General features: G+C 50.5%; 9 protein-coding genes across 9 annotated transcripts; 5 read left to right on the top strand and 4 right to left on the bottom strand.

Moving 5' to 3' along the window:
• Positions 1–1,235: 1,235 nt before the first annotated feature.
• On the top strand, positions 1,236–5,431 carry CABS01_02732 (sulfite oxidase; the record flags this gene model as incomplete). Its single annotated transcript, XM_060536110.1, has 9 exons — positions 1,236–1,334; positions 1,395–1,418; positions 1,995–2,032; positions 2,094–2,231; positions 2,296–2,715; positions 2,794–2,856; positions 3,646–3,858; positions 3,955–5,203; positions 5,297–5,431. The coding sequence occupies 9 exons, from the start codon at positions 1,236–1,238 to the stop codon at positions 5,429–5,431; spliced, it is 2,379 nt and encodes a 792-aa protein (XP_060394022.1).
• Positions 5,432–6,129: 698 nt separating this feature from the next.
• CABS01_02731 (methyltransferase domain-containing protein) lies at positions 6,130–7,669 on the top strand (the record flags this gene model as incomplete). The annotated part of the gene is made up of 8 exons (XM_060536109.1): positions 6,130–6,198; positions 6,260–6,289; positions 6,353–6,542; positions 6,611–6,765; positions 6,832–6,869; positions 6,929–7,066; positions 7,131–7,550; positions 7,621–7,669. The coding sequence occupies 8 exons, from the start codon at positions 6,130–6,132 to the stop codon at positions 7,667–7,669; spliced, it is 1,089 nt and encodes a 362-aa protein (XP_060394021.1).
• A 618-nt stretch (positions 7,670–8,287) lies between these two features.
• On the top strand, positions 8,288–9,535 carry CABS01_02730 (uncharacterized protein; the record flags this gene model as incomplete). Its single annotated transcript, XM_060536108.1, has 1 exon — positions 8,288–9,535. The coding sequence occupies one exon, from the start codon at positions 8,288–8,290 to the stop codon at positions 9,533–9,535; it is 1,248 nt and encodes a 415-aa protein (XP_060394020.1).
• Positions 9,536–12,238: 2,703 nt separating this feature from the next.
• On the top strand, positions 12,239–13,870 carry CABS01_02729 (uncharacterized protein; the record flags this gene model as incomplete). The annotated part of the gene is made up of 1 exon (XM_060536107.1): positions 12,239–13,870. One exon carries the CDS (start codon positions 12,239–12,241, stop codon positions 13,868–13,870), a length of 1,632 nt encoding a protein of 543 aa, XP_060394019.1.
• Positions 13,871–14,305: 435 nt separating this feature from the next.
• CABS01_02728 (PhoD-like phosphatase) lies at positions 14,306–16,511 on the bottom strand (the record flags this gene model as incomplete). The annotated part of the gene is made up of 7 exons (XM_060536106.1): positions 14,306–15,091; positions 15,144–15,253; positions 15,309–15,437; positions 15,486–15,586; positions 15,640–15,796; positions 15,858–15,983; positions 16,037–16,511. 7 exons carry the CDS (start codon positions 16,509–16,511, stop codon positions 14,306–14,308), a joined length of 1,884 nt encoding a protein of 627 aa, XP_060394018.1.
• Positions 16,512–19,325: 2,814 nt separating this feature from the next.
• CABS01_02727 (uncharacterized protein) lies at positions 19,326–20,030 on the bottom strand (the record flags this gene model as incomplete). Its single annotated transcript, XM_060536105.1, has 3 exons — positions 19,326–19,385; positions 19,435–19,710; positions 19,764–20,030. 3 exons carry the CDS (start codon positions 20,028–20,030, stop codon positions 19,326–19,328), a joined length of 603 nt encoding a protein of 200 aa, XP_060394017.1.
• Positions 20,031–20,782: 752 nt separating this feature from the next.
• CABS01_02726 (uncharacterized protein) lies at positions 20,783–22,304 on the bottom strand (the record flags this gene model as incomplete). Its single annotated transcript, XM_060536104.1, has 3 exons — positions 20,783–21,047; positions 21,109–22,183; positions 22,244–22,304. 3 exons carry the CDS (start codon positions 22,302–22,304, stop codon positions 20,783–20,785), a joined length of 1,401 nt encoding a protein of 466 aa, XP_060394016.1.
• Positions 22,305–23,978: 1,674 nt separating this feature from the next.
• CABS01_02725 (uncharacterized protein) lies at positions 23,979–25,818 on the top strand (the record flags this gene model as incomplete). Its single annotated transcript, XM_060536103.1, has 2 exons — positions 23,979–24,563; positions 24,616–25,818. The coding sequence occupies 2 exons, from the start codon at positions 23,979–23,981 to the stop codon at positions 25,816–25,818; spliced, it is 1,788 nt and encodes a 595-aa protein (XP_060394015.1).
• A 316-nt stretch (positions 25,819–26,134) lies between these two features.
• Positions 26,135–27,058, bottom strand: CABS01_02724 (uncharacterized protein; the record flags this gene model as incomplete). The annotated part of the gene is made up of 1 exon (XM_060536102.1): positions 26,135–27,058. The coding sequence occupies one exon, from the start codon at positions 27,056–27,058 to the stop codon at positions 26,135–26,137; it is 924 nt and encodes a 307-aa protein (XP_060394014.1).
• Positions 27,059–27,918: the final 860 nt, after the last annotated feature.

Genomic DNA, 27,918 nt, shown 5'->3' with positions numbered 1-27,918 from the left:
GATCGAGGTTTCTGTAATCAAATCCGGTTCCTTAGTCATAACATGACATGAACCCATCCAACTAACAAAGGAGTTTATGGCTTGACAACTGATTTATCATTGCCTCCGATCGCGATTATTCGTCTTTCGAGATACCCAATTTCAGCTCGAACAATAAGACGCAGGAGCCTTCGGACCCTCTCGCCATTTTCAAGCCAATGGCAGATGGCGCCTTGTCCTTTGTACAATCAGCACCTGCGGGGCAAAAATGGCCGGGACATTTCAAGACGAATAAGAGGGGGGATCTGGTCGCTGTAAGCTTGCAGACCTCGACTCAAATGGCGGTCATGCAGAGGGATATAGACAGTGGAAATCTCTGGTCTATCGTTGCTCATATCGTTAATATAGGTGAAGTTGTCACTGCTGTTTGAGACGAGTAGCTGGAACAAGCCAATTCAAAAACGAACACAGCGATATTGAGGTTTTGGCCTCTATCATCGAGAGTCTCGTAATCTTGATCAGAGTCAAACAAGTCCTTAAACTCCGTGGCAAGTCTCGATATCTGTGTCAACTGCAATTTGCGTCAATTTACCTGATGTCTCATATGATGGGTGGACATCTTCACCAGAGATGCAGCCCCGCTCGATGAAAGTTGCCGATGAGAAGCCATACTCAATGAACGGCACAATAGATGAATGTTTGTTGAGTCCCCTTAAGCATTTGGGGCTTTCAAAAGTTGGGTAATCGGAAAACCCCTCTTGCAGAGAAATACTGAAGCTATACTCGATTCATCCGCCCAGAGGCAGAATAAACGCTCATAACGACGGCAAGATGATGGCAGTATCTTGGTGACCGTGTTGGTTCTGTTCATGGTGTTGGATGCGAGCTGGACGCGAGGTCGCTTCGCAAGGGTCCATAAATCTCCAACAACAATTGGTTGCTAGCATTTGTTGCTGCATGGGCGATACTTCCCCTGCTGTTTGTTGAACTCTTATTCGTTCTTCCTCAAGGGGGATTATCCTTATGCAGAAGCAACGCCCGTTAATGAATCCACGGCCGCAGAGCAGGGGGGCTCAATGGCCCACAGCATTGGTAGCGACACTCACGTGCACTTGAACATCAGTGGCATCCTGTCATCCAACAGAGTTCATTCCCCAGAAAGGTCATCCGCAGTCGCCCGTTGGAAACCCGCGACAAAAGTCATTGCTCGCACAGGTCACTACGATATGTACTCCCGTCCACCGTCCTGTCGCACGATGGGTGTCGATTCTGCCATCGACGTAGACGCAGCACTAGAGCCCATACCGCCCAATAATGTGCCTGATAGCGAGGTCATTATCGAGGCTGACAATCAGGTACGCATACTGCATCATCGCTGGACCCAGGTAAACAAGCTGATATTCTAATGACAACAGAACGAGGATGAAAGAGAAGAGTCGGTAAGGCCTGATAATTTAGTGGACAAAACAAAAGCTAGGAGTTGCCTGGCCGTGAAGAGCTCCAGGCTGACCTTCGACCAGGGAAGTGTAGCTTCGTCGAGTATGAGTGCCACAAGCTCAATTTTCGGATTTCGTATCGAAAATGGAAGAACCTATCATAAGTACAAAGATGGCAGTGAGTCTTTCAACCCTCACAATTACGACTTACTTAAACTTCATGTACCCTACACGACGACTCCTCGAGATATGGATATGCTGACGTACCACGGTAGAATACAATTTGCCCAATGATGAAAGAGAGACGGAAAGATTAGGTCAGTTCTCACTCAGCAGACCTATCGATCATCCTAATTATAAGAACAGACTTGCAGCACACTTTGTTTCGACTTACGTTTGGCGATAGACTTGGTACCGCCCCACCAAGTGATCCAGGGAGTAACGTCGGCAGAGTTTTGGATGTAGGCACAGGGAGTGGGATATGGGCTATTGACTATGGTGATGAACATCCTCAATCTGAGGTCAGAGATTCCATGAATGTACGTGAGATAGAATTCAAAACACTGACTGACAGCACAGGTTCGAGGCATCGATCTCTCAGCTGCACAACCAACTTTGTACGCAGTCTGACCACAAATCCCTTTGATAGGGCAACCGGCATACTTACTACTTGCTTAGTACGCCAAAAAATGTGAAATTTCTTATCGACGACCTCGAAGAGCCGTGGACCTACTCACGACCTTTCGACTACATACATAGCCGAATGATGAACTCCTCGATTAGGGACTGGCGGGAATACATAAGAAACTGCTATGAGTGAGTCTCTTGATTTGATAGAGTCTGTGATATCATACAGTAACTCATCAACATAAACGCACAGCAACCTCAATCCCGGTGGATATCTGGAGTTAAATGAGATTGATGTCAAGCTACTCTCTGATGACGGCACCTTGAAACCGGAGCATTCCATCTCTCGAACCGTCGAGATGCTCCAAGAGGCTTCAGAGCTATTTGGACGCCCGTACCAAGATCCCAGGGCATTAAAATCGGTTCTCATGGAGACGGGTTTCACTGGTGTGATGATGCAACACTTCAAGTGGCCCACCAACTCTTGGCCGAAGGAACCCCGACACAAAGAGCTTGGGGTTTGGAATAACGAGAATCTCACACAGGGATGGGAGGCGATTTGTATGGCGCCGCTCACGAGGGCGCTTCGTTGGACCAAGAACGAGGTCTTGGTATTAATGGCCGAGAACCGCAGAGACTTCTGCGACCGAAACATTCATGCGTACTTTTCTATGTAGGTTATCATGACCCTAGGCCGTCCTTCAACTTGGAGATTCCGACGTCATCATCCTAGCTAACATTCCTTTTCTAGATGGTCGATTTATGGACGAAAGCCAATAGATACAGACATGGGTGGCACCGAGGAACGTAACGAGTAAGGTCACGAGGTGAGGTATGAGGATAACAGGGAGAGTAGGTGACGTGGACAGCAGATACGCCTCACGAGAGGGATCCGAGCTAACCCTTGAGACCGCGCCGGCTGAGAAAATCGAACCAGTAACACAGACAGGTTCAACCCACTATAGCTTGTCAGATACCCATTAATCTACACAATTTCTGTTTTCCGGCACGATGTATACTGTGCTCATGTACGGTGCTCATGCCCTCATAGAGAAATGCAATGTTACTCTCGATAAGATCACTGATTGGCAATGAGATCCAAGAAATGTCGGGGTTGTTGAGGGCTCGGGCATATGCTCGGAGCCTTCTCGGACGGCAGCGGCATAACGAAAGCTAGAACCTACAGACCTGGGTTGAATGGCCCTTCTGCCCTTGTATTAAATCAAAAGCTTGCCTTGTTGTTTAGTCCAGTCGGATTGAATCCCTGTTTCCGTGCATCAGTGTTGATTTTGATTTAGGCTTTCGGTCAATGCGACGTGCTGAACTCTGTCTAAGCTCGTGCAGCTATCATTGGCCTGATGGAGCTACAATTACTGATGCGCTCAGAACCTAGACTACCGGTTGGAGTGCAAAGCAAACGCCTCGGTCTCAGATTTTCGAGAGGTTCAAAACATGAAGCTCGGCCTAATGGACGTGACAGAAAGTACGCAAAGAGCGTTCGATTTACAAACCCGGAGCATCCCGCCACTTCTTTCATCAAATAATGAAGGGTCTCCGATGCACACCACCCCTCTGAGGCTCGATACTGCTGCGTCCGTAGTAGGGCAGACATCATGAAGACCACTAACAGACCCGATGAATGGAAGATTGAGCAGGGACTGGCTGGGGCGGAGCTTCCCGTCCTTGACATGACGGGACCGCAAACCAAGGCTCTCCCCCCTCAGATTTTTGGTGACCTAACGAAAGATGATGCCGCCATAAAGAAAGTCGGCGACCCGAACAAGTTGTTCACCGAGGAGCGGCAAGGTTGGACCGGGTGAGTCCCTTCAAGCGACTTCAGCACAACCTGCCTTCGATTGAAAACACTGTGACTGCATGTCTACAGCAGCTGACAACTCCGGATTCAAAACAGCTTCGTCGAGTGGGAAAGTTATCCGGAGAAGAAGGCCGCGGCCCATAGGATCTTGACCTCCCAGACATTTCCCCCAAATCCAGAGTTCCAGCTTGGGCCTATTCCAGCTAGCAATCCTGTCCTTCCTGGTACTCATTGGAAGATGTGGCACAAGGCGGTTGGAGGCGCTTTGTCTCGCATCCCCGACGACTCGTGGGATATTGTGCTCAAGGAGAAGCACGCCGACATGCTGCATCTTCTCCAATTTCCTTACAACGGCGAGCCTCCCAAGCGCCTCGTGACCGACAAAGAAATTACCCCGAATCCCCTCCACTTCGTCCGAAACCACGGCGGGATTCCGATCATCGACAAAGAGCACTACAGCTTCCTGTTGGATGGACTTGTAGCGAACCCGAGATCGTTCACTTTGGATGACCTCATGGACGAAACCAAGTTTCCGCGGATGGAGAAGACAGTGACGATGCAATGCTCGGGAACCCGACGTATCGAGCAGATTCTCAAGTACCCCGGTCAGGGTGATGAGGTGCCTCAAGCACCCTGGGCCGAAGGTGCGATCGGAACTGCCAAGTACGTTGGCATCAGCCTCAAAAAAGTCATCAAAGCCTGCGGTGGACTCATCGAAGGGGCAAAACATCTCGAATTCTACGGCGCGGACACCTACTTCAAAGATGACAAAACCATGAACTATCTCGTCAGCGTTCCATGGTCAAAAGTGAGGGCAAACGAGGTCATGCTGGCCTGGGAGATGAATGGCGATGTTCTTCCTCGCATTCATGGATATCCCCTTCGCATCGTTGTGTTCGGTTACATTGGAGCACGAAGCGTCAAGTGGCTTTACCGCATTAAGGCTATCAAGAACCCTACACGTGCGCCTGTTCAGAGCCAGGAGTACCTCTACTTTCCTCAACAAGTCGGCAAGCATAATCTCAAGATGACGGACGGCATCCAGATTCAGGAAATGCCAGTTAGTTCTGCCATCATGTCGCCTTGGACCAAACAGGTCGTCATACATAACGGCAAAATCCGCTGCAAGGGATGGGCCTACTCAGGTGGTGGTCGCTGGCCAGAGCGGGTTGAGCTCTCAGCTGACGGGGGGTTCAATTGGTATACTGTGCCGGTCGAGAATCTCTCCAAGAAGCGAAAATGGACCTGGCGAACCTGGGAGATCGATCTTCCTTGCGACGTGGAAGGCTGGATTGAGATCGTCTGTCGCTGCTGGGACAATTCGCTCAATACTCAACCGCCCGATGTACGCACAGCTTGGAATTGGGGCTTACATGTGACCAGTTCTTGTCACAGAATATCGGTTTACAGTGTAAACAACACCCGACCAAATACTCAGGCACGCCTCCGGGAATTTGCAGACAAGGGTATTCCGTTCGCTCCAATCACAGTACCCCTGGCTTTCCCATCTCAATCTTGGGACGAGTATGAGGAATTTTGGAAAAAGCACGATCCACGGGATGCTGAGGATTAGTTGACTGCCTTTGTATTTTGCTTGATATGACGTTGCGATGGCTTTACTGTATGTATGCGGGATCGCAAGAGGGAATCGTCAGAAAACTTTAGGATACAACCCAAATTGAATCAATGAAGACGACTGTGATAAAAACTGGGCACGGGAACTGTTGGGGTGAACATCGCGCCTTGCCAGCCATATCGATGTACCCCGTCTGTTACGGATCGATACCGCTGCATCACCCATTCTGTGGTTCTCTTTGGGCATTGGGTACCGCTAGCACGTAAACAAAGCGACCGGAGTTTCGAACGCATGTGGTGTGGTTCGTTTACACCGCCATAGACAATGAGCAATTGATGTTTACTGTGCCGCGAGCTAGCTGCCACTTCTGGAACTGCCCCCCGAGTACCAGGGTTTTGTCGCAGATAGCTGGTTGGATCCGACTGGATCCGACTGGACAAGCCAACATGCATATCTGCGCAGTTGTCTCCAGATGTCCAGCCAAGAAGAGGGGTAAATCGAAGTGGGACCCGTCTCCAAGATATTTCCCATCGGTTTCACGTTGTGAAATCTTCCCATACCCGACATTGCACAGACATAGTTCATAGTAGACGAATCTGGTGCTCAGCGACTGTTATATTCACTCCGCTCAAGTCTGGTTGAGCTCATCCGCATAGAACATTTCATATCATTTGTGCTCAACAGTGGAGGACACGATGTGCAACGACGACAACAATAGCCCCACCCCCCAACCCCCACCAGCTGGCGCCATCGCGGCTGATGAGGTGAGATGTCTTAAGAATCCGTCGAGGGATGGCAATTACTGAAAGTGCATGTACACTGTAGTTCACCGACGACAATTCCTCATTGAATGGTGTAAGTATCTCGGAAGATACACCAGGAGGTGCCCGCAGAAGCCAGCTGACTAGGTGACTTTAGGGTAGCATCGCGTCGTCCACCTCGACTGTAGCGGCCTCGATTCTTGAATCTAGACTAGAGAACGGGAGAACGTACCACAAGTACAAAGAAGGGAGTATGATTACACGAAATCATTTGAGATTATACAAGACTAATCGTTGCAGAGCTAGGTACTGGGCACCTAACGATGAGAGAGAGAAGGACAGACTCGGTAGGTTGCTAATTCTCCCAACCCTACCTTGGTTGATCGCATTTTCCCTGACTGACGGGCTGGGCTAGACCTTGTGCATAATCTCTACCTTTTGACTTTTGACTACTATCTCGGAACTGCGCCGCCAACCCGAGAGGACTCGAAAGTCGGTCGCGTGCTCGACGTCGGCACAGGCACCGGCCTCTGGGCAATCGAATTCGGAGAGGACCACCCCGAGGCTGAGGTCCGTAAAGCTTGCTATGCTTTGATCCTGGAGTACAGAGTGTTGATGGCGTGTGTTATTCTCTAGGTCACAGGTGTGGACTTGTCGGCTTCCCAGCCAAACTTGTATGACACATGCCTTCCAAGACGAGCTTCTCTTGCAGAATCGCTGATGACATTATTAGCGTACCTCCGAATGTTCGGTTCGAGATCGATGATATCGAGGAACCATGGACTTTCAGTGAGCCCTTTGACTACATTCACAGCAGAATGATGAAGGGCAGCATTCGCGACTGGAAGAAGTTCCTCCAAAGCAGTTTTGAGTTAGTCACCTCAAGCATGTCCATCCGGAGGTGTCTAGCTACTAATGACTGAGCGTTCATGCAGTAACCTCAACCCTGGTGGATATCTCGAACTGAACGATATCGACTTCTTCCCCTTGTCTGATGACAACACGATTCCCGAGGACAGTAAGCTCATGAAGGCCTTTGGGTATTGCTTTGAGGCTCTCGAAAAGATGGGATCGCCTTTTGAAGAGTTTAGCCGCTTCGAGACCCTGCTCGCCGAGGTTGGATTCGAAGACATCCAGGTGCAGCGTTTCAAGTGGCCCACGAACACGTGGCCCAAGGATAAAAAGCACAAGGACCTGGGCGAGTGGAACCTCGAGAACCTTTCGCCCAACTTGGACGGTCTTCTCATGGCGCCGCTGACGCGAGCTCTGGACATGAGCCAGGCAGAGGTCCACGTTATTGCGATGGAGGCTCGTAAGGAGCTCGCGGATAGACAGATCCACGCTTACTTTAATGTGTATGACTCTCCTGACCCCCCTAATAATCTGTTTCGAAGGTACGCTTTCTGACCTTTTCTCTCTCTCTAGGTGGTCGATTCATGGACGCAAACCAGCGGCGGCGGCGGCGGCGAACTGAGAATGGCCAAGCCGTCACCGATCCGGTGATATAAAACTCATAGTGTTCTTCAACATGTGGGGAGGTTTAGTTTGTTAGTGACTTGATTTAGGCTGGCTTACCTGGAAACAAGTATAACTTAATGGACCAAATGAGACGCGAAGATGGCTGCATTTCCCCGTCATTTCAAAAGCTGAGAAAAGGTGACTTTTGTATCAGCTATACACTGATGTCAATAAGTGATTTCAACCTCTGTCCCAAGCAGCGCAGTCGACGAGGTCATCTCTCCTCAACGCTAATGGTGGCAACATTCTGATGAGTTCAGGCACTTTCCTCACATGGTGTTGATTTCACCCGACTGCTGGACAAGCTTATTTTCAAGTGGAGCAGAGCGGCTCAACCTGGGGCGGACGCGAGATCATCTCGTATTCAGTGGGGGCTTATACGTCGATATGAAAAAACACTATACATAGAACCTAAAAGGGCCCTTCGCTCACGCGGGCTGCTCCGAGATGAACGCCGATCTTCGAGACTAAAATTGACGCATTCCCACATCACAAACATGCGATTTACGTCAGACTTCTTGCCCGGTCGAGTAACCTGCTGCCGCTGCTGTTGGGCTGCTCAGACATCCGCCAGATGAGAGCCTCGAACATCCTATTGTTGCAGGGGGCAACTCTGCTTACTGGCACAGCACTCGCCTCTAGCTCATCTATCAATAGAAGAGCCGACATCTCATCCTGCAAATTGCCAGCGACAAACGGCGTCTTCTTCAGCTCTGGTTTTGGCTACAAGTACGATTGCGCTCCCAGCAAGGGCACCGTCAATGCGATCCTCATCTTCATCGATTTTCCGGATCAGACCGCTTCAGAAGCTTCTCCGCAAGAAGTCTACGACCTCCTGATACCTCAAGCCCAGCAATGGTTCAACACGTCATCGTACGGCCAGCTGTCGCTCAACATCACCGCAGACACGAGCCGATTTTACCGCATGCCCAAGAACGCAGCCGAATACAACTTCGTCAGACCTTTATCGCAGCAAGCTCACTATGCTTATGTCCAAGACGCGCTAGAGCAGTGGCTAGATGTCACCAACACGCCGGTCCCCAGGGTCAATAGCACCGAGGGCCCTCTGACTGATATCTTCTACGTGATCCCCACAAGAAACGCAACGAATATTGAGCTTTCTGCAGCTCTAACCGGTGGCGCATATACCAAGAATGTGAACTACATTGCGAGAAAGGCTGTCACCATGGGCATTGACACATTCGATTGGTGGGGTTACAAGGCGGTGAATCACGAGACGGGCCATGCCTTCTGCTTGCCGGATCTATACCCCATACCGACGGGTTATACGGGTATGTACGCCGGCAACTGGGATATGATGGCCAACGTGGGGGCTTCTAGCCCGGATTACTTCGCATGGGACAAGTGGAGGTTAGGCTGGCTTACGGACGATCAAGTCGAGTGCGTCGTTACGTCGGCGGCTCCGTTCAACGGCAGCAACATTACTTCATCAACGACGCATAAACTCACGCCACTGGAGACTATGGGCGGCATGAAAGCCGTGGTCGTGAAGCACAATGCGACGATGGCGCTGGTGGCCGAGGTGAGGTCGAGGGAGGGCAACAACCTCAACTCATGTACGACTGGCGTCTTGCTCTATACTGTAGCGACGGATCTTAGTACTGGCGAGGGACCGATCCGAGTCCTTGATGGGAATCCCGGCTGGGGAACAACTTCTTGCATCAACGATGAACTTGACAACGCGCCGTTGAGCTTGAATAGCGGGGGCGCGAGCGCATACACCTCGACAGATCTGGGTGTGACGGTGACGGTGGTGGAGCAAGACGGCGATGATTACACAATCCGAATTGATGTATCATGAGAGATAATGATTGATAAGTCGAATGGACGCGTAGGATGCATGGGAATGTCGAGACTGAGAGCGCTGAAAAGTCGTGGTGTGTTGAGGTCTCCACTGCCAAGTGCTGTCAAACGTCAGAGGTCCAAATATGTAGGCCGAGAGAAGGAAGAAGAAACGCAGCAGGCGTGACAGGTTGGCACCGGGGCATGTTTCGGCGATTCAGTGCATGTCATGGAAGCATGAACGGCAGTTCATCACACAATGTTGATAAGAAACGTTTCGTATGCTGCATATTGAGAGCATCCCAAACTTCAGGCGTATAAAATGGGATCAAGTTCATCTTTCGGGGAAGAAACAAAGTTGGGTTTCTCTTGGAGAGACTACCGATGAAGAGTTCGGCCGGTGCGTTCGGACTGAAGACGGAGCCAGAAACGAGTGGTTGCATGCCATTGCATGATAACAACTGATAAAGTTCATGATAAGTCGCCTCCGACACTGTTTGATCGTCGACGGTCATGAAGGAACAATAAATTATCATGACTGAAGTAAAGGGAACTGGCAGCAAGTATCAAAACATCAAGCAAGTTAGCGTCCATGTATGAACAGCTTGCTCGCATCGAATCAGGCCTGAGAATGGAAAGACTCACATTTTGTCGTTAATAACGAGAGTAATTTGGTGATCGAATCGTCCGGTCGTCCGAAGGCTAGGCAACTTTGGAGAATCCATCCACCATGACCATGGACGAGAGTCGAGTCATCTCACCTCAAAATCGGTCGAGGACTTCACGGCGCCGTAGGCCGAACTCCGAATGGCGAGGTAGATCATCCTACCCTACACAGGAGGGAACGATGTGAGATGATTGCCTGCCAATACGTAAATCATCCCCGCTTTTATGGACGCTCTATGCGATGATTTCCTGCCAACCAGACAAATGCGCGAGGGTGGCTAGGGCCGCATGGTGATGGTGTCTGAGATTTCGCCCCTTGGCACTGATGCGTCTGAAGTCTCTGATCGCCTGAAACAGAAGATCTCAAGGCAGGCAACGAGTCCAGGTCTCCACTTTCGGTGCCGCAGAAGCGTTGACAGACGTTGGTCCCGCGACGGGGTAGACAGACTTCTAGCCAGATAGTGGGATGGTGTCATGCTCGCATTCCCACAGAAGACGAAGGGAGCTGGGCGACAGTGGTTTGGGGGTCCCATTGCATCCGTAAGGTTGTCGAGCATTTTGAGTTCCATTTGACAACTGGATCTGACGTGAAGTTTCCTGCAGGCACTGAGGGGCATGCCCGCTTGTCCACCACAATAAGCTTACCAACTGGCGGCAACTTTCCTCATTTTCAGAGGATGCAGAGATAGATGGCAATATCGTCTGGACTCGGATCATAGCTGGCCAGGAACGGCGGCCAGAATCTCCGTTGAGCAAGATCGGTTGAATCCCATCTGCTGTTCGGAGCGACATCCCGAATAGGGTGACCTTGTCCGCAGAAAGTGCATCTTCAGGGAGAAGAGGCACATCTGGAGTACATTTCGCCTACAGAATTACACAGTAATCAAGCTTTCCAGACATCTGTAGCGCGGGTAGGCCCTGCGCTAAGCCCTAAGAGAATGCGAAAGTGACCCCTTACAAACCAGTTACCCGCCCGGCGAGCTCGCGATCCGGAGGCCACCGAGGTTTGCTATTGGCTTTGGAATGAGTTAAGCATTTGGTCGTGGGGAACTCGGCTTTGATAAGCGGCGGAGGCCCTCTCGAGACGCACGGGTGAAGACCCTCCCCCTTCTTCTCTCCCCTCCCACCCATGCCACCATCGCAAAACGTTCCCACCCTTACCCCAGGCGAAACTCGCTCTATGACAACCTGCGGCTGAATCTGTCTGATCTTCCGCCTCATCTTTCCGTCCACATCGTTGTCGAGGCGTCTGAAGTCTGCGGCGCCTTACCGAATGCGCCGACCACCCGTCGCAAGACTTCCAAAAACTCAGCCGATATCGCGACCCATGTTGCAATAATGAACGCAAATGCAGCCACGCCATAGTCGTTCGCTAGCTGGTCGCGCCCAATTCAGACCATGACGGCCTCGCGCCCCCACCAGACTTGCTTCATGAGTGGTTGACTTGGCGATGACATGGTCACCCGTCGCGTCTGTTCTTTGAAACCCCTGCACATGCCATACCATGATTTCGGGTCCGATAGATTCCTGTACCTGACAATCTTCTAAGTCGCCGTCTTAACCGATTCGGCTCGTCTCATGTTGTCTCGACTCTCGTCCCCCTCGGCCTCCATACCCCAGGGAGAGCGTCGTCTGTCTGAACTTTTGAAGTCTCATCGCAACGGTGTGCTAGCCAAAGCTGGCCGAGCATGAGGCTCTTGCTCTGGACCGTCTGAATTCCACTGATTCACCAAGGATCTGCTCTGATCATGTTTTCCATCCAATCTCTTCTTTATAAACCTGGCTGATCTCCCTCTCGGCACCAAATTTCTTCGTCTTGGCTATAGCTTCTCATCTTCATACGACATTCTCTTTGCACCGTTTCGTTTCATTCTTTTCAATTTCGAGTTCTGTGAGCTCTTCCATTCTTTGTATCGCCAGCAGATCTGACCTCGTTTTACTCTACTATCTTACAATCAACTCTTCGCTTCAAACCACGTCAGTCGACAGCACACAGAAGGCCGGTCTTTTCTGTCTTAATCACTCTCGACCGTCGATAATCCAAATCTCGATCAAGATGAAGTACCAGACTATCGCTTTCGCCACTTCGACCCTCGTCGGTCTCGTGGCGGCCAGTCCCTACCACCGTCACCACCATGTGAGACGTGTCAGCAAGCGTGAGGTTCCCCAGGAGCACTCTCACGAGATCTTCCTCAACATTACCCGCGAGTTCCTGAACAAGGAGAACCCCAAAGCCATTGCCGACCCCGTCTTTGGCCTCCTCGGAGACGCAGCCGCCAAGACTGGCGCCGGACAGGTCACCAACTTGGCTTGCCTGCAGCAGGAGACTGCCGACCAGGCTTTCACCAACGCTAAGGCCGCCAAGGATATCCGCGGCATGTCTGCTGCTCTCGTCTACCAGACTCTTGAGCGCAACACCGCGGGCGTTGGTGTGAATAGCGCGGCTTGCACCGACAAGCCTGTCAACGCTGAGATCGCCGCCCTCTCCAAGAAGCACCAGGACCCCGCAGCCGATGGCGCTGCAGCCAACAACAAGGAGGTTGCTCTCGCGCTAGCCAAGCAGTTGGCAGCAGTCGGCGGTGATCCCATGCTGGCTCTCGAGAGCGGCACCTTCGCTCCTGGTGACAAGTCCGACACTACCTTCAAGGGTCTCAGCTGCGACACTGACACCGACCCTACCGGATGCATCTTCACTGAGAAGAAGCTTGTCCTTGATGCGACTCCCGACGAGATCACCGCCGCTGCTAAGGGTGTCACTCAGACCGTCACCGGCGGCACTGGTGAGCTGAAGGCAACTCACATCGACATCACTGGCCTCGCCGTTGCCGGCCAGGCCGGAGCTGCTAAGGGAGGACAGACTTCAAGCACTCCTGCCAAGGCTAAGAATAGTGCCACGCCTTCCAGCGGCAACACAAACTCCAACTCTAACACCAACACCAACACCAACACCAACGACGCTTCTTGCGATGCGTCCAGCTCTAACAACGGCGCAGCCCAGACCAAGGCCAACAACGGCACTGCTGGCGGAAACAACGGAAACAACTCGAACAACAACGGCAACGCTAACAGCGGCAATGCCAACACTGGTAACGGCAACAACGTCCAGACTTTCACCGGCTCTCTCGGTGGCGCCCCTCCCCCGGTCATCCAGAGCTCCGGCAACCGCCCCTTCTCCGTCAACGGTGACACCTTCGTCGGAAAGGGCGCCGCCCTCGGCCGATCCTGCGACGTTCAGCACAACGCCTGCGCCCGCGCCGTCAACAGCGGGCAGCTCGACGGCGAGGTCTCCCAGTGCGACGAGCAGAACACCCAGTGCCGCGCCCAAGCCAACCTCCGCAAGCGCTTCTTCAAGCGCCAGGCCACCGACTTCGGTTCCTGCAGCGACCCTTCCGTCGTCTTCAAGGACGGCTTGCCCGATCGCCAGGCCGCCGCCTTCATCGCAAACAACCAGGGCGACTTCAACCACGGCTCTGCGCAGAAGATTGGTATCATTGCTGGCTTCATCTGCCAGCGCCTTTCTGATAGCTGCAAGGCGCCTGCTGCTACCGTTGAGAGCTGCAACAAGGCTCAAACTGCGGCTGTTGCTGCTACTCAGGATGAGACTGCTGCGAATGTGTTCAACAGCATGCTTATTGGCGGCTCGGCTAGTGGCAACGTCACCGCTCGTGGTGAGCTCAGACTTCACTGATTGGAGTACTTCAGAAGTGGATTCGAATCGTTACTCGATGATGGGTACATGGAAGGTGTTTAGGCTTGCATTGATTTACGCTTCCGGTGGCAGTTTGGTGGCAACATTGAGATATCCTCCGCACGGGTCAATGTCAGGAGTAGCTTTAGGTGTTTCTTGGAGTCTTGGTGACTTTTCAAATTGAGTCAAAATTTCATGCCTCACATCCTTATTTTAAACATCGAGTGACCTATTCAGCAGTATATTGCTCATGCTAACCAAACCCGTGATAGTTCATTGGTCGCATGCGGTGGTATTCACGACAGGGCAGTAAGGTTTGAGGTTTCTAGGCCCGTTTCGAATTGCTTAACTCATAGGAGCTGGCCATTGGCAAGGATGCAATAAGTTCAAGTATTATTGATAAGTAACCTAGAAGTCTTCTCTCAAGACACCGACTCAAGGCGAGTCGTACTTGAGGTACGCGCCGCTGCCAGTGTCATGCGTCAGGTTCGTCTGCACAACACGACCGTTCTTCAAGCTACCACTCTCAGCAACACCTCCAACAGCCGCGGTACCGTTCAAACGATGCAGCTTGTTCTCGCCAGCCAGTACTGTAAAGTTGGCGAGGGAAATCTCGTATCCCTGCTTGATCCTGGTCGTAGGAATACCAAAGAATGAAGCATTCACAGCATCGTAGTCAATGCTGAGCTCATAGTATCCCCTGTAGAACAAATCTTGCCACTGCAACTCGCGATTCGCAGCCGTAAGCCATGCAGATCCTGCATTCGCCGCCACCAGCGAAATGTTTTGCCCAGCAGGGCAAGGCGAGCTCACAGCTGAACCCGCAAATTCGACGCCGACGGAACCGGAGCCCGTGTTCGGATCGTACTCGTGCTCACCGAGCCAGACAAGATCCGATACCCACGAAGCGTGCGAGTCGCCCGCGAGGAAGATGTTGTTGCCGACGTTCTGCTCGTACAGGACCTGGAAGGTGCGATTGCGGTTCGCTTGATAACCGTCCCACTGGTCGTAGTTCATCGGGTTCTCGGCGCCGAGGGCCAGGCTCTCGTTCATGCGGCTGAAGATGATTTGGTTGCCAATGACACGCCAGGTCGCACCGCGGGTCGAGCTTTGGCGAAGGGTTTTGTAGAACCAGGCTTCTTGGCGGGGTCCCATGAGGGAGCGGCTTGCGTCGTTGGAAATGACGTGGATGTAGTCGGTGTTGGTGTAGACATCCGTGATCTAGGGGGTTAGCAAGACTCTGACACTCCTATAGGAGAGGAGTGAAACTTACAGCGCGATCGTACTGGCGCGTATCCAACATCACGAGGTCGAACAAGTTGCCGAAGTTGAACTCTCTCCAGATGCGGAGGTTATCATCCATATCGACCTGGCGAATAGGCACTAGCAGGGCGTTAGTATCGATATCATCAAAACTGGGTTGAGAGTGTAAGCATACTCCACTCAAAGTACGCGCGAACGGCATTCATCTTGCGCTGGTCGACCGAGACACCGCCATCAGCAATGAAAGAATCCTCAGTGTTGTTAAGCTCTGAGGCACCATCTCGCCACGTGTTGTCCGAAACCTCTGTTTCCCATTAGTCAATGTGGCGCATAACGAAAGACTGCTACCAACCGTGGTCGTCCCAAACCGGGATCCAGGGAAAGCTCTGGTGGCTGGCCACCAAGTCCAGGTCGGTTCTGTAGGTTGCAATGCGCTTGCGGTAGTCATACAAACTGCCAAAAGTCAGCTTGGAATGTTCCCTGGAGAAGTAACACAAGCTACTGACGTGAAGATCTGGCGATCGGGAAGAGGAATTCTTCCGATCGAGTTGCCCCAGCCATACTCGCCATTGCCGTACTCGTAGATGTAGTCTCCAAGATGGATCACGTAGTCAACCGAGTCTTTTCGGACTGGGTTGCCGTACGCGTTGAAGAAACCGAAAGCTTCACCAAGTCAGTTGAAAAGTTCTAAGGACTCTGGAATGGAAAGTTCACGAAGACGTACGGTAGTTGCTGCAAGAGTAGACGGCAAGCTTGATCGGTGTTTCAACTCGGGAGTTCTTTGAAGGAATCGTCTTTGTCCGGCCAATCGGGGACGTCTTATTTGAGTTGCAAATACCAAACTGATAGTCTTCAATGCAAGTCAATTACCCTCCCTGGACGAATTGAACTGTGGTCACTCACAATAGACCGTGAAAGGCGCCAATCGCTTGGCCTCAACCTTGACAGTATAATCCACATCAGAGCTCGTGTAAGCAGTACCCGAGTCAACAACAGCTTCAAGAGTCTTGCTTGTGCTGATTTTCCAATCAACGCAGACCGGAGAGTCACTCTTCTTCACATAGTCTTCCGTGCTGTGGTCATACAGGGGAACGTAGCCGCTGACAGTCAAGTTGCTCTTGTCATTGTCAGCTGTTGGAGCAGCTCGCGTCCACAGGATGACGCTGTCCTCGTACGGATCACCGGAAGCCACGCCATGCGTGAAGTTCAGCTTGGCTGGATCCCAGTGGGAGTTGGAGTAGGTGCGCTTAGCGACCTTATTGATGGAGACACCAAGTGACGCATGGTGCTTCGACGGCGACAGGTAGTTGAGGTTACCTGTGAAGGCAGCCGATGCCGCAGTGGCTAGAGCCAAGACAGCAAAGATGGGCTGAACCATGATGACTGTGGCTGTCACGCTCTGGAGAATTGAGACGCGAATGAAGTGACCACAAAGACTTGAGCTTTTGGTTGCCAAGAAGGGACCATCATTAAGCTTTGACGGCGAAAGCCGCCATTTATGAGCTTTGGTTTACAAAAGTTTCCAGGCAGGAGAATACCAGGATGAGCTTCTGCAGCTTCCATCTCAGGCCGTTTGTTTTTCGCTCTTGATGGACGCCCGCCACGTGCGTTATTCAGACGGCCATGCTCGTGGGTAATCATCTCAACAGTGATTGGACATTGAATCCCTTCACCGGACAACAAGAATCGTTAGTCTTCTCTCAATGACGACAATCACCAGGGATTATCGCAGAGTATCATTCGCGAACCCCTCTTCTTATCAATCGTGCATGTGCTGAGATGGGCATAGGTTTACCAGGCTTGCAAGGCACGGAAATAAGTCCTCTTTATGAATGGCATATCTTGAACCGCGGTTCACACGTGCGCCCGGCTCTGGAGGTCATTGGTGGTCTTGGCGATGTGGGGCCGTCGCTCCGGTTCTTCGGCTCTACATAGCTGGGATCCCGCCTTTGTCAACTCGTGCATAGCAGGGTCGCGTTATCAATGATATATTGCTGAACAGAGATATCCTGTCTTCTCCATGGAAAAACATCGCTGTTTTGGAACACCGTTTTAGCATGACGTGGAACTAACAATCTGCTGGCGCATACTGTTTGTTTTCTAAGGTAAATGTATCTAGCTCTGAATACAATACAAGTCACTTCCCACACTTAATGGAGGCCGAAGTGACATTTACACCCAACAAGTAATGGCACTCAGCTTCGTATACTACACTCTTATGGTGCAATAACAAACATCGTCTAGCGCACATTGTTTCCTCCCATATTCACGCGTCAATTTTTTGGGGGGGAAATAGGTACATGTACCTGACATGAAAGACGTAACCCTTCGGGATGCAATGCTCGAGCTGATAAGTGTTCGATGAGAAATGAGACTCTCAAAGGACGTTGTTTTGGTAAGACTTGTACACAGTGAGGTGCCCAGCTTATGAAGTATGTTGGGCAATCACTTCGCTATGTAGACCAAGTAGATCGCTACCAATTGTATGTCTTGCTTGAATGCGAACAATCATGAATAAACAAATTATTGATTCGTGCACACAAAATCACCTCGTGCGATCTGGCCGATTGGACAGCTCTGCCCAGGTCCGGACTCATCAATTATCCACGACCATGCGTGAGCTCTGATATGGCTGGTCTCATCCCGAGCAGCCCTGCTTTCCGTGCGGAACAAGCAGAGGGTAAGACTCAGTAAGAGTGAGCATTCTCCATTTCATGCGTGTGAATCCATACGTGATAACAGACTCCCAGAAGAATACATACATATAAAATGAGGAAACATGGCTCGCAAAAAACGGCTTACTGAAGTACCAGGCTTTGAAAACAGAGTCTATGCCCATGAACAATCGAGCTAGCCGTAATGCACTGTAGCAGACCTGGAAGATGTAGTTCTGAAAAAGAATATTGAACTTGCAGTGGTATTGTTTCCAAGGTTTCAGGAACACTAACTAGTCCCTTGTCAAGAAGATTGAACTGAAAATTTGTCCGTGCAGAAGCTACAACAGGGGTTTGATTCGAACACACCATCCGCGAAAAGCTTATACCTAGTAACGAATAAGGGGTCTTTGAAAGTTCAAGACGGCTCAAAGTCTTGAATTGGGCTATCATGACTCAACAATTCCATGCCCTCATGGAATTCTTCGTAGAACAAAACGACTACCTCAGTCGATTAGACTTCGGATGGAAATACATAGGAAAGACCACTAATGGAAGGAAGACGACGGGAGGTATTGTAAATGCGATGGCAAGGCTCCTATTAGCAGGTAACATAAAGGGCAATACCACAGGAGCTAATGAAGTTACAGACATATAGATGATGAGGCGTAGAAAGGTTTTCGATTGGTACAGATGACCAATGACTGGGTCATGAAGCTGCCCGGCAGCCTTTTCTGAGGCTGATAGGAGCCCACGATCGTTCTGAAGTACGTCTGATAGTTTTTCTGCTGCTGTCATTGCTGCTTGATGCGGATGAATCGTAGAGCTTCCGACGGAGACTATCGCTGAAGATTGAGGAATTTGGGGTACTCTTTGTTCTTTAATACTAAAGTCAGTACATACTTTAGTCTGTGACAAAACTCTGGCCTTGTTCTCAGTACGACAGGTCTCACGCTTACCGAAGTACAACTGGAGAGCCACGAAAAAAGGTTGAGAAAGAAGAAGAACAGGGAGCAGTTGACCAAAGCCCATTTCTCGCTCAGCTGACCGTATTTCCTTCCCAACTTGACTCTTACTGGAGAAAAGCTGGTAGGTACCCCATGCCAAAGTAAATGCGAGTAGGAACAAAGTGAGCATGAAAGATTCCAAAAGCTCCAGCCAAGCAACTGAAACAATATAGATACTGATAATCGCCTTATAAAAGGCTCGTTTACGCCAGCCTGGCGGTTTCTGTAGTGTGCGCTTCGCGGCCATCTCGAGAAAGTACTCCAATTGGGATCTTCCCCAAAATCGTACCCAATCCCGACTACTGTCGAAAAATTGACACAGTTTCCAGGCGAAGGCGCCGATCAAGGAGACATACGAAACCCAGGAATCACTGTGTTTCTTTGAGCCATAAGTTCGCGTATCCCAAAAACAACGAACAGGTAGACCTGGTTGCATGAATCGCCAGTCAAAATACTCATGGCGCAAATTTCCGGGCCATTTCGATGAGACAGTCGGAACCAGGGCCACAAGAAGGAGTCCTAGAATCAAGATTATGGCGGATACTCGAATAGATCGTAGTGTCCTGCTGGCCCGTAGTCTATCTCGAAGTACTGATAATGACATGAGATGGACTGTTGAGCTAAGCCACGCCAGATATACAACGGCGTTCCAGTGATAGGCGCTAAGATTGGCCCCCAATGCTTGAGTATAACCGGCTATGAGGATGGTGAGGCCGGTCAGAAGCTGTTGATCGCTGAGCATCAGGACTAGCTCCACGAACATTTTCCTCCATCTATCTTCCGACTGTTCTGGGTGAGCGAAAAAGAGCCTTCGGTCAATATTACGAGCCAGACCCTTAGGCAAGGCTCCAAACCAGTAAGCCCATACGATGAGAGCAAAGACTAAATAGGCGGACACCACAAAGGCCGCGAGCACCTGTAGGCTATGTAAGTCAGTCCTCTGATATCATGTGAGGCTATCGGACTTACCCCATTCCCAGAGATGTCTGGGTTCGGGTAAACGGTCACCTCACAGTCTAGATAACGTGTACAATTGTCCACAAAAGCCTCAACTTGGCTGACTAGAACATTGGGAGAATAGCCTAGCTTGGGACCATCATTTCCACTCCAGTCAGTGGAGGTTTCGGTGGTGGTCCTCGTCACTGCTGCGGCCGCTGCAGTTCCGAATGTGCAAAACGTTATCGTCGTCGTCTCCTGGCTGATGAGCGTGGGTATCGCATTTGAAGTAGTAGACATTCTTTGTAGACGATAACTCTTGGCTGGTGAATTTTGGACCTGGTGAGTTTTGAAATCCTCATGAGAGAAGCACGCGGATGAGAGGGAAAACTAGGCTTGCTCGACCTTATGTGAAGTCTGCGGCGAACGTTTGTTAATCAGGCTGTTTGGCAGAAAGGCTTCGGGTAGTAGCCTAGACTGACGTAATCGAGCGAAGTGACGGGAGAAGTCTCATCTGATAGGCCTGATTAAGCCCCTAGTTTCCACCGCTATTGTGCAAGAGTACATTGCACTTTGTGCTTGTGGCACATCCCATGCCTCGGGTTGGGGTCTTGAGGGACAAGGAACCTTCGGTGCAGCCTTTCCCGCCCCCTTTCCTCTCCAGCCGTACTTGGCGTTGAAGATATCTATCATTCGTAGGCGACAAAACCTGCGGAAGAATGGAGACCAGCTAAGATTCACGCTGTACCTTTTCTAGGCTGCGGACTTGCTTCTGAGGTAGCTTATCATACATTGTTTGAGGTGATCAGTATTTTTCAGTACCATCCAACCAGGAGACCACCTGGGACAATGCAAAATACCTATGTAAGTTGGGGTCAGATCACAGTATGACTGAGCGTCAATCCTAAACGATGTGAGCGGGGTAGAACGAAGTCGGAGGATCTATTATTAGGAGCTGGGCAGTTCTAGGTCATCACTGCTGGGACCTGACTTGCTGACTGCATGAAATCCCTCCGTCGTTAGCCAGACACCTGACTAAAAAGTATCTATGCTCAGACAGATATGATTCCGGTTATCACAATCACCCCAGCCACGATCCATCCAAACGTAGGAATTTCGGCCTGAACCAAACCTCCTGAACGCAAATCAATGCGATCTTGTGCGGAGCAAACTACATGGTATCGCCCGCTTGCCTTCTCCTCAAGCTTATCGAAAGGCTCACATGAAAAAGAGCCTTCCGCATAGATTTGAAGGTATTCCGTCCGGTTGGCGAGCGCCTCTTTGCTGAGTTTGTTTCGAAACTCAAAGTAGGAATCGCTTCAACATATCATTAGTATTTTTCGTCCCACATCATCATCGGAGACACGAAAGAGCTTACAAAAACTGTTTAGACAAATTCCCCCTTAGGTAACTTTCTCCCATATTTGGCCGGGGCCAGTACCACGACCGTATCATCTCACCCTTTTCGGACACTCGATACTCTGTTGATAAATTCAAGTTGAGGTTGTATCCGATGTCGAGGCTGAAGTCTTCCCACTGCTCTGCCTGTGGTGGAACCGAAAGCCACACTAAGTCCCGTTCGTTCCTGATTGTGAGATTGCCCAGATGGTCGAAAGGTAAATCGAGATGCTGATAAAAATTGCCGCCGAAGCTACTAAAGCTACCCACACTCAATGTCTTGAGGTTTACTAGCCGCTCAATGCCGTTAAGGCTGTACGTTGTTTGAATACTGCCAATTGTTTGTTCAGTGATACCAGATCCGCCCAGCACCAGCGTGAGATTGTTTGGCATTCCGGATGTGCTATAGGCGAATTTCACCTTGCCAATCTTCGCGGCGCCAATCTGAAGGCGCTTGACTTTGCCTGAGTTGTAGATGGAAACGTCGTCCACTCCGAGTTGAGGTTCCTTGAAGAATGCGTCGAGAGACTCGAGACCGCCTAACCCGAGCTCCATGGATCTACCATCAATTGAACCGTCGCGATTCGTGATACCGGTGATATTTCGAAAGGCGCTCAATTTCAAATTCGTCAATTTGGGTGCATACATGAGTCGCATATATCCCACTGACTCTAATCGGTCGACGTCGAGATACTTCAAGCTTTCCAGGCCGTTAAGCACGAAATTTTCGCCGACCGATTGCAGTTCTGGAAAGCTGAGGCCTGAGATCCATCCGTCGTATGCTAATATCATCGAGCCGTTGACTCTTGTGATGGTACTGGAAGAGATGCTTGTGATATTGTGGTTGTATCCAATGCACTGCGCTGATACTTGTGGGCATTGAGAAACGTTCACAAGGTCGCCATGAATAACCTTGACTCCCTCGAGGGCAATCTCCTGGGCGGATGCTCCAGCGATGACAGTAACATTTCCAAAGATCTCGGGACAGTTCCGCAGTGCATCTGCATCCGCTTGTGACGTGATCACCACGGAACCACACTCCTGGCCGATGACTTCTGTTGGTTCAAAGGGTCGTTAGTCAAATCACGGGCAGGCCTCATTTCATGTCTTCTTACGATGATGCCCAACAATGAGGGCTAATAAGAACCCATTTCTCCAAGGCGACGACCCAAACATATTGCAAAGACCGAACTATAATCAGTCGCAAGCATACCTATTGAAGAGCGGGCGCTGACTTCCTTAAAGACAACCAAATTCCCCTGTTATTTCCAAAGCTCCACTGAATTAGCTACCTGCATTGGGGCACATGCCCGTTCACCAGGAGGTAGGGCTGGCAGAATAAGCTTAAGCCTGATGGTTAACACATAAACTGCTGCCTACCAAACCAACCGTCGGGATACTGGCTCCGATAGAAGGCTTGACCACAATTTCCTCACAAAGACCGGGCGCCTGCCCCTGGTCGATTTGGTGGACAAAATTACAAGCATCCCGAAGAGCTGAAATCGCAGGGCCTTAATGCAGGGTCAAATCGTCTGACCTGCCTATTAGGTAGTAGCTTCGTAGCTGCCAAGTCCGCCCTACCCGAGGAGGAATCTTGACCGAAGCCAACGGCCTCATCCGGGATTTCTCATCCGAACTTGAACCAGATAACACAAAATTCAGAAATCCACGACTTGTGCAACAACGCGTCTTGATTGTGTGTCAAGTACGCGAACTATAGAGGCCAACTTCGACGTCAATTGAATTTTGCGTTTGCAAATCACGTCCATGGCAGTCACAGAAAGTTCTGTAGAACTTGGTTGAGCGCCGAAACAGCACCCTGCATTTTCATTCCAATTCTGCCGCGGTCACCACCTGCCTGTTAGAGCACTGGCAGTTGATCAATTATGGAAGTCATGAAGTTGCAAGAGAGTTAGAATGTCATAGGCAGCACCAAGTGACGGATTGCAATGAACTGTTTGAGAAGACTTGGTGCTATGACAGACGTGATCCCCTAAGGTTCGTTGTCTTTTGTGAATCAAACCGCAACTTCGTACGACGCAGCATGAGTTTCGAAAGACTGTGCGGCGACTGGAATTGAGGGCACTTCGCGTGTTCTTGTTTCATTTTAAGACAGAAATTTGAGGCCAAGGCATTCAAGCAAGCCTTTGGGCCATAGAGACAACCAGACGATGAACTTACCTACTAACAGAAAGCTCGGTTTTTGGGTGATTCAGGACGATTCTTCTCAAACAGTCAGACTGTTTGCAGAACTGGGAGGCAGCATCAATTACCATCACTCACAGACAGGTACTAATGCTGGCTATGTGTAGGTTTCTCCGTAGTCTCCGGATCCGGGTTGGTGGCAAGAGGCTTATACCTCCATGATCTAGGCAGAGACTAAGTCGTTCTTTGGACACTTTCAGTGGCTTACAATACCGATTCTCATCTTGGCACTCGTGGTAAGGATCTTCTTCTCCGATGTTCCTCACCCGCTGGGCGCCCTCACGACTCAAGAACCCCGTCGGACTTTGAGTTTATTTCCCGTCGTAATACAAAACTACCGACGACATGGTCTCTCCTAACAAGATTTATCTTGGCAAGTATGCGACTTCTGGAGAAGCCTATCATTCTTGCTACAATTTCCAAGGATAGAGGGAGGCTCAGATGAGTGCCAAGTCGAGGTTAATCAATCTGAACTTTACGGAGTGTCTTTGCTGACGAACGCTTCCCTCACCACTGGGCTTAAAGGACTGGCGACATTCCATTTCAAGTAGATCGAATGAAATCATGTTAGATCTTGTTCCCTGATACCTCTGTTCTCTTCATACTGCCACTACCGTCAACATTTTCCTCCAATTATCAGCGACCATGAAACAACCAGTGTACATCCTATTGTTGCTCCTAACATTTGTCGTCTCCTCCGCGGGGACGATCGCACTCACCTTTGCACCATGCTACGCAACATTTTGCTTCGAGGACTACTTCGAATTCGAGACTAGATTACACCTTTTAGTCTACTTCGGCTTAGTCGCCGGCTTCGGCTGCTTTCTCCTCCTTCGATCTTATACCACGTGGGTTCATACCCTAAGTAGTTACCATCTCATGCGCATACCTTTGGGAGGTAAACGTGTCACTTTTGGTGGTCTTTTGGCAAGTATCTGGATAGTCGCGGTGGTTGCCTCCACGACTCTGTTCTGGCTGCCAGCTCAACGGGACTTCTGGGGTTTCAGAGCAGACCCCTTGGGATGGGCGAGTGCTAAGCTTAAACTCACGATCACGGGGGTGACTGGTCACTATGCCGATATCCTGCTCGGACTATTAGTGATCCCAGTTTCTAGGAACAGTCTACTTGGAAGGGGGTTCTCGTTGCATCACAGCACACTATTATATGCGCACAAGATCATTGCCTATCTCTTTTCGGTATCAGCAACCGCTCATGGAGTTACATATCTTGTAAGTCTTTGGTTCAGTCCCGGCACCTTGTGCAATTTCTAACAGGTAGTAGCTATATGCAACAGATTCCAGCAGCGACGGCGATGAGGCAAAGGAGGAAGCATTCGCCACAGGCAATCCGGCAATGACTCTGTCGGAGAGCAAGCAAAGAAGCGAATGGTTCACCATGACCACATACACCGGTATAGCTGCCATCTTGCCCGTGTGGTTGATCATCGTCACCTCGCTTCCATGGATTCGGAGAACCCACTACAACTTCTTTTATTACACCCATGTCATATTCGGTCTGATCAATTTCGTCGCGGCATGCATCCATGCCAGTACCGACTTCTATCTCCTTCTTCCGGGACTCTACCTCTGGGTCGCCGACTGGACATGTAGACTCTTTGGCGGACAGGCAGGCGGTCTCGCCTCGAAAACCGGTGCGACTCTGGAAAATGCAGGCAACAATTGGCTCAGGATATCCACACACCTGCCAGTCTCAAAGAACGCATCAGCGAGCACTTTTGACCTCGTCCAGGAGAAGGGAGAAACTCTGCACGAACCTCTTAGCTACTACTATCTCAGCATCCCATCCATCAGCAAATTACAGAACCACGCATTCACCGCTGCAGTTTCTGCTTCCACCGGAGCTGGTCCCACTTTCCTCTTGCAACCCACTACCGGAAAGAAGCAAAAGAGGCTGAACAAGGAGTGGACTTGGAGGTTGGGCGCTCTCGTTCCTCAACCATTTGGGAGCACACCTCTTGAAGTCCGAGTTGAAGGGCCCTACAGAGTCGGCGACGACGGATTCAAGAGTGCCTTCCACATCGTCTGTATTGTAGGTGGAACAGGAATCACCGGCGCCTTGAGTCTAGCATCATGGTGGTTGGACAAGAGGCCAGCGAACTCCGCCTTCACTCTCGTATGGGCTGTGCGTCATAAGGAGGCTACGACGATCACGGAGTGGGCTCAACTTCAAGAGGCAGCATCTTCGGTTCCGGAGCTTACTGTGATTGCCCACGTGAGTTCGGAAAGTGGCCGTCTGGATCCCACCTCATATATCCGTGGAGCTCTCATTGCCGGCCAGCACACAAAAATGGATTCCGCCGGACATGCTTGGGTCTACAGTTCTGGCCCAGCAGGTCTTATTAGCACCGTTGAGAGGTCGTGTGTTGAGGCTCGGAAGGGTATCGTTGCTAGTAGAGGGGGGAGGAGTTCCGACTCATGGAAAGTAAACGATCTGGGCTGGTACATGGCGAAGTGGGAAGTCTGAGGTTTTCAACTCCCCCAAGCTTACTAGGTAGATTTTCTTTGTTATCTGCAAATTGCTGGGTTTTCTTGTCTGCACGTGGGTTAATTGGCAGCAATGACAATTGTTCCTAGCGGACTCAACTATTTTAGACTCTACTTTCTTATTTCTCATATGGAAAAGTTGAACAGTATCAAATGCACATTTGAAGTGAGAGCCATGCGCAACGTGGACGCACTTGTTCCGATCAGCTGAATAAGACTACATGTAAAACTCAGTGGTTGTTAAGTAGAGTACTCAAGTACGATATTACTTTGCGAGAAATTCAGTTGGGGATACACTACGCCCCGATTTCCTTCACAACCCTCTTGACAACCTCATCCAGATCTTCCTCTGACACACCAAGCTTGGTCATGTCGGTGACCTTGGCGCTGTAGTCACCGCCCCAGCCCTCGCGCATGTGGTTGACATAGAAGCCAACCAACATAGCCATGTGATCCCCGTTCTTGAACTTCTCGTTCGAATCAGCCACAACAGCCTCTGCGTCCAAAATCTCAACCTTCCAATCCGCCTCCTTCGTGCCCGTAGCTCGCAGGATGTTATCAAGCATATTCCTCTGGCTGATATAAAAAGACTTCAAGTACACAGGCCTGTTCCGGAACTGCTCAAGCTCAGCATCGGGCAAGCTCAGAACACCAGCGGTGGCCTTTCCGGTCGTGCCAATAGTGGTGGTGATGAACTTCGTGTTTCCACCATCAAACAGCTTCGCAGAGCGGTTCTTGATATCGATGCCCCAGAATCCCTGACCAAGAGACCAGTCGAACCAAGGGTTGTTGACAATGGCGATCCAGCTCATGCCCAGCTCCTCGGTCAAATCGCGGAACTGCTTCTTGCCCGCGACCATGGGGCTGGCCTCGAGCAATTTGGACGGCGCGGGGTCGGAGCCGAATTCGGTAGGCACGACCCACTTGACGCCGGCCTTGGCCGCAGCACGGATGAGAGGCGCCTGGCCCGTCATATAGCTGTCGAAGCCGAGTTGGAGGATCAGCACATCCTGGCCTTGAAACGCTGAAACCAGGAAGTCCTCGTCAGAGTAGTCGCCCTTCTTGACGATGACGCCGGCTGGGAGTGTGGCGGAGGATTGGGCGCGGGAGACGGCGGTGATGGTGTGGATGCCCTTGTCGAGGAGGGCGTTGAGGGTGAACCCGCCGAGGTTACCACTGGCACCGACGATGGCAATCTTGCGTCCTTGTTGTCCAGACATTTTTAGATTGAATTTTGAATTCGAAGTGATTCAATGCTGAATGACGATTGAGAATTGGTGATTGGCGATTTATAGTAGAAGTTGATTCTTAAGCTTCGATACTTAACTTGTCTTTATGTTTGAGTGATTGATCTGTGGTGTTCTGCTGCTCTCCTTCATCCACAAGAGGGCAGATGCCATCCTTTAATATTTCTGACATACTGACAGATTCCAATGAGACACAAGTAGTGTTCCCGTTTCCGTGCTCAACAAACAATGCATTATTGCTTCCAGCACCCGGATAGTGTGTAAGCCTCCAGAGACATTGGATCCTCCACCACCATGAAAACGCATCCGGCGAGCACAGACAACATCCAAAGTGCTGCTGACAACTTAAAATGGAGTGGCTGATTGCTAAGCTCCTGGGATCAGCTAACTTAAAAGGGTCCGAAACCTGACCAGATGTGGCTGGTTGGTGTCCACACCGCGCGGTTCGGGGGTAAATTAGCCACGTTGGGACGACTCAGCTCCGAGGCTTCGGACTTTTGAATTGCCCATTTTGTTGATTTGGGGCAATTCCCCTCCACAGGCATCCCAGATCTGAGTAATCCAGCTCCTGTCGTTGTGAAGTTTGTGAGACAACTCACCGTTTCTTGCAATAACATACCCGGGACTTTCGTGCCGTGAAAGGATTAGGCTGCGAGCGCCACTACCTATCTTAGTCAGCTGGAGTTGAGTATCTCATGGTCAAGGAAGGCCGAGAAAATATCTGTGGACAGTGGTTTTGTTCATCGGAAGATGACTTGTTGCTCCCCATGAAGGAGCTAACTTTGGAGCCGACCGGCCATTACAATTTTCGCAATGTCGAAATGTCTCCGGCT

Source organism: Colletotrichum abscissum (assembly GCF_030869225.1).
Source record: "Colletotrichum abscissum strain IMI 504890 chromosome Unknown Scaffold_5.1, whole genome shotgun sequence".
Taxonomy (NCBI): domain Eukaryota; kingdom Fungi; phylum Ascomycota; class Sordariomycetes; order Glomerellales; family Glomerellaceae; genus Colletotrichum; species Colletotrichum abscissum.
Note: the sequence above shows the minus strand (reverse complement) of the source record. Positions and strands in the feature narration are given on the sequence as shown.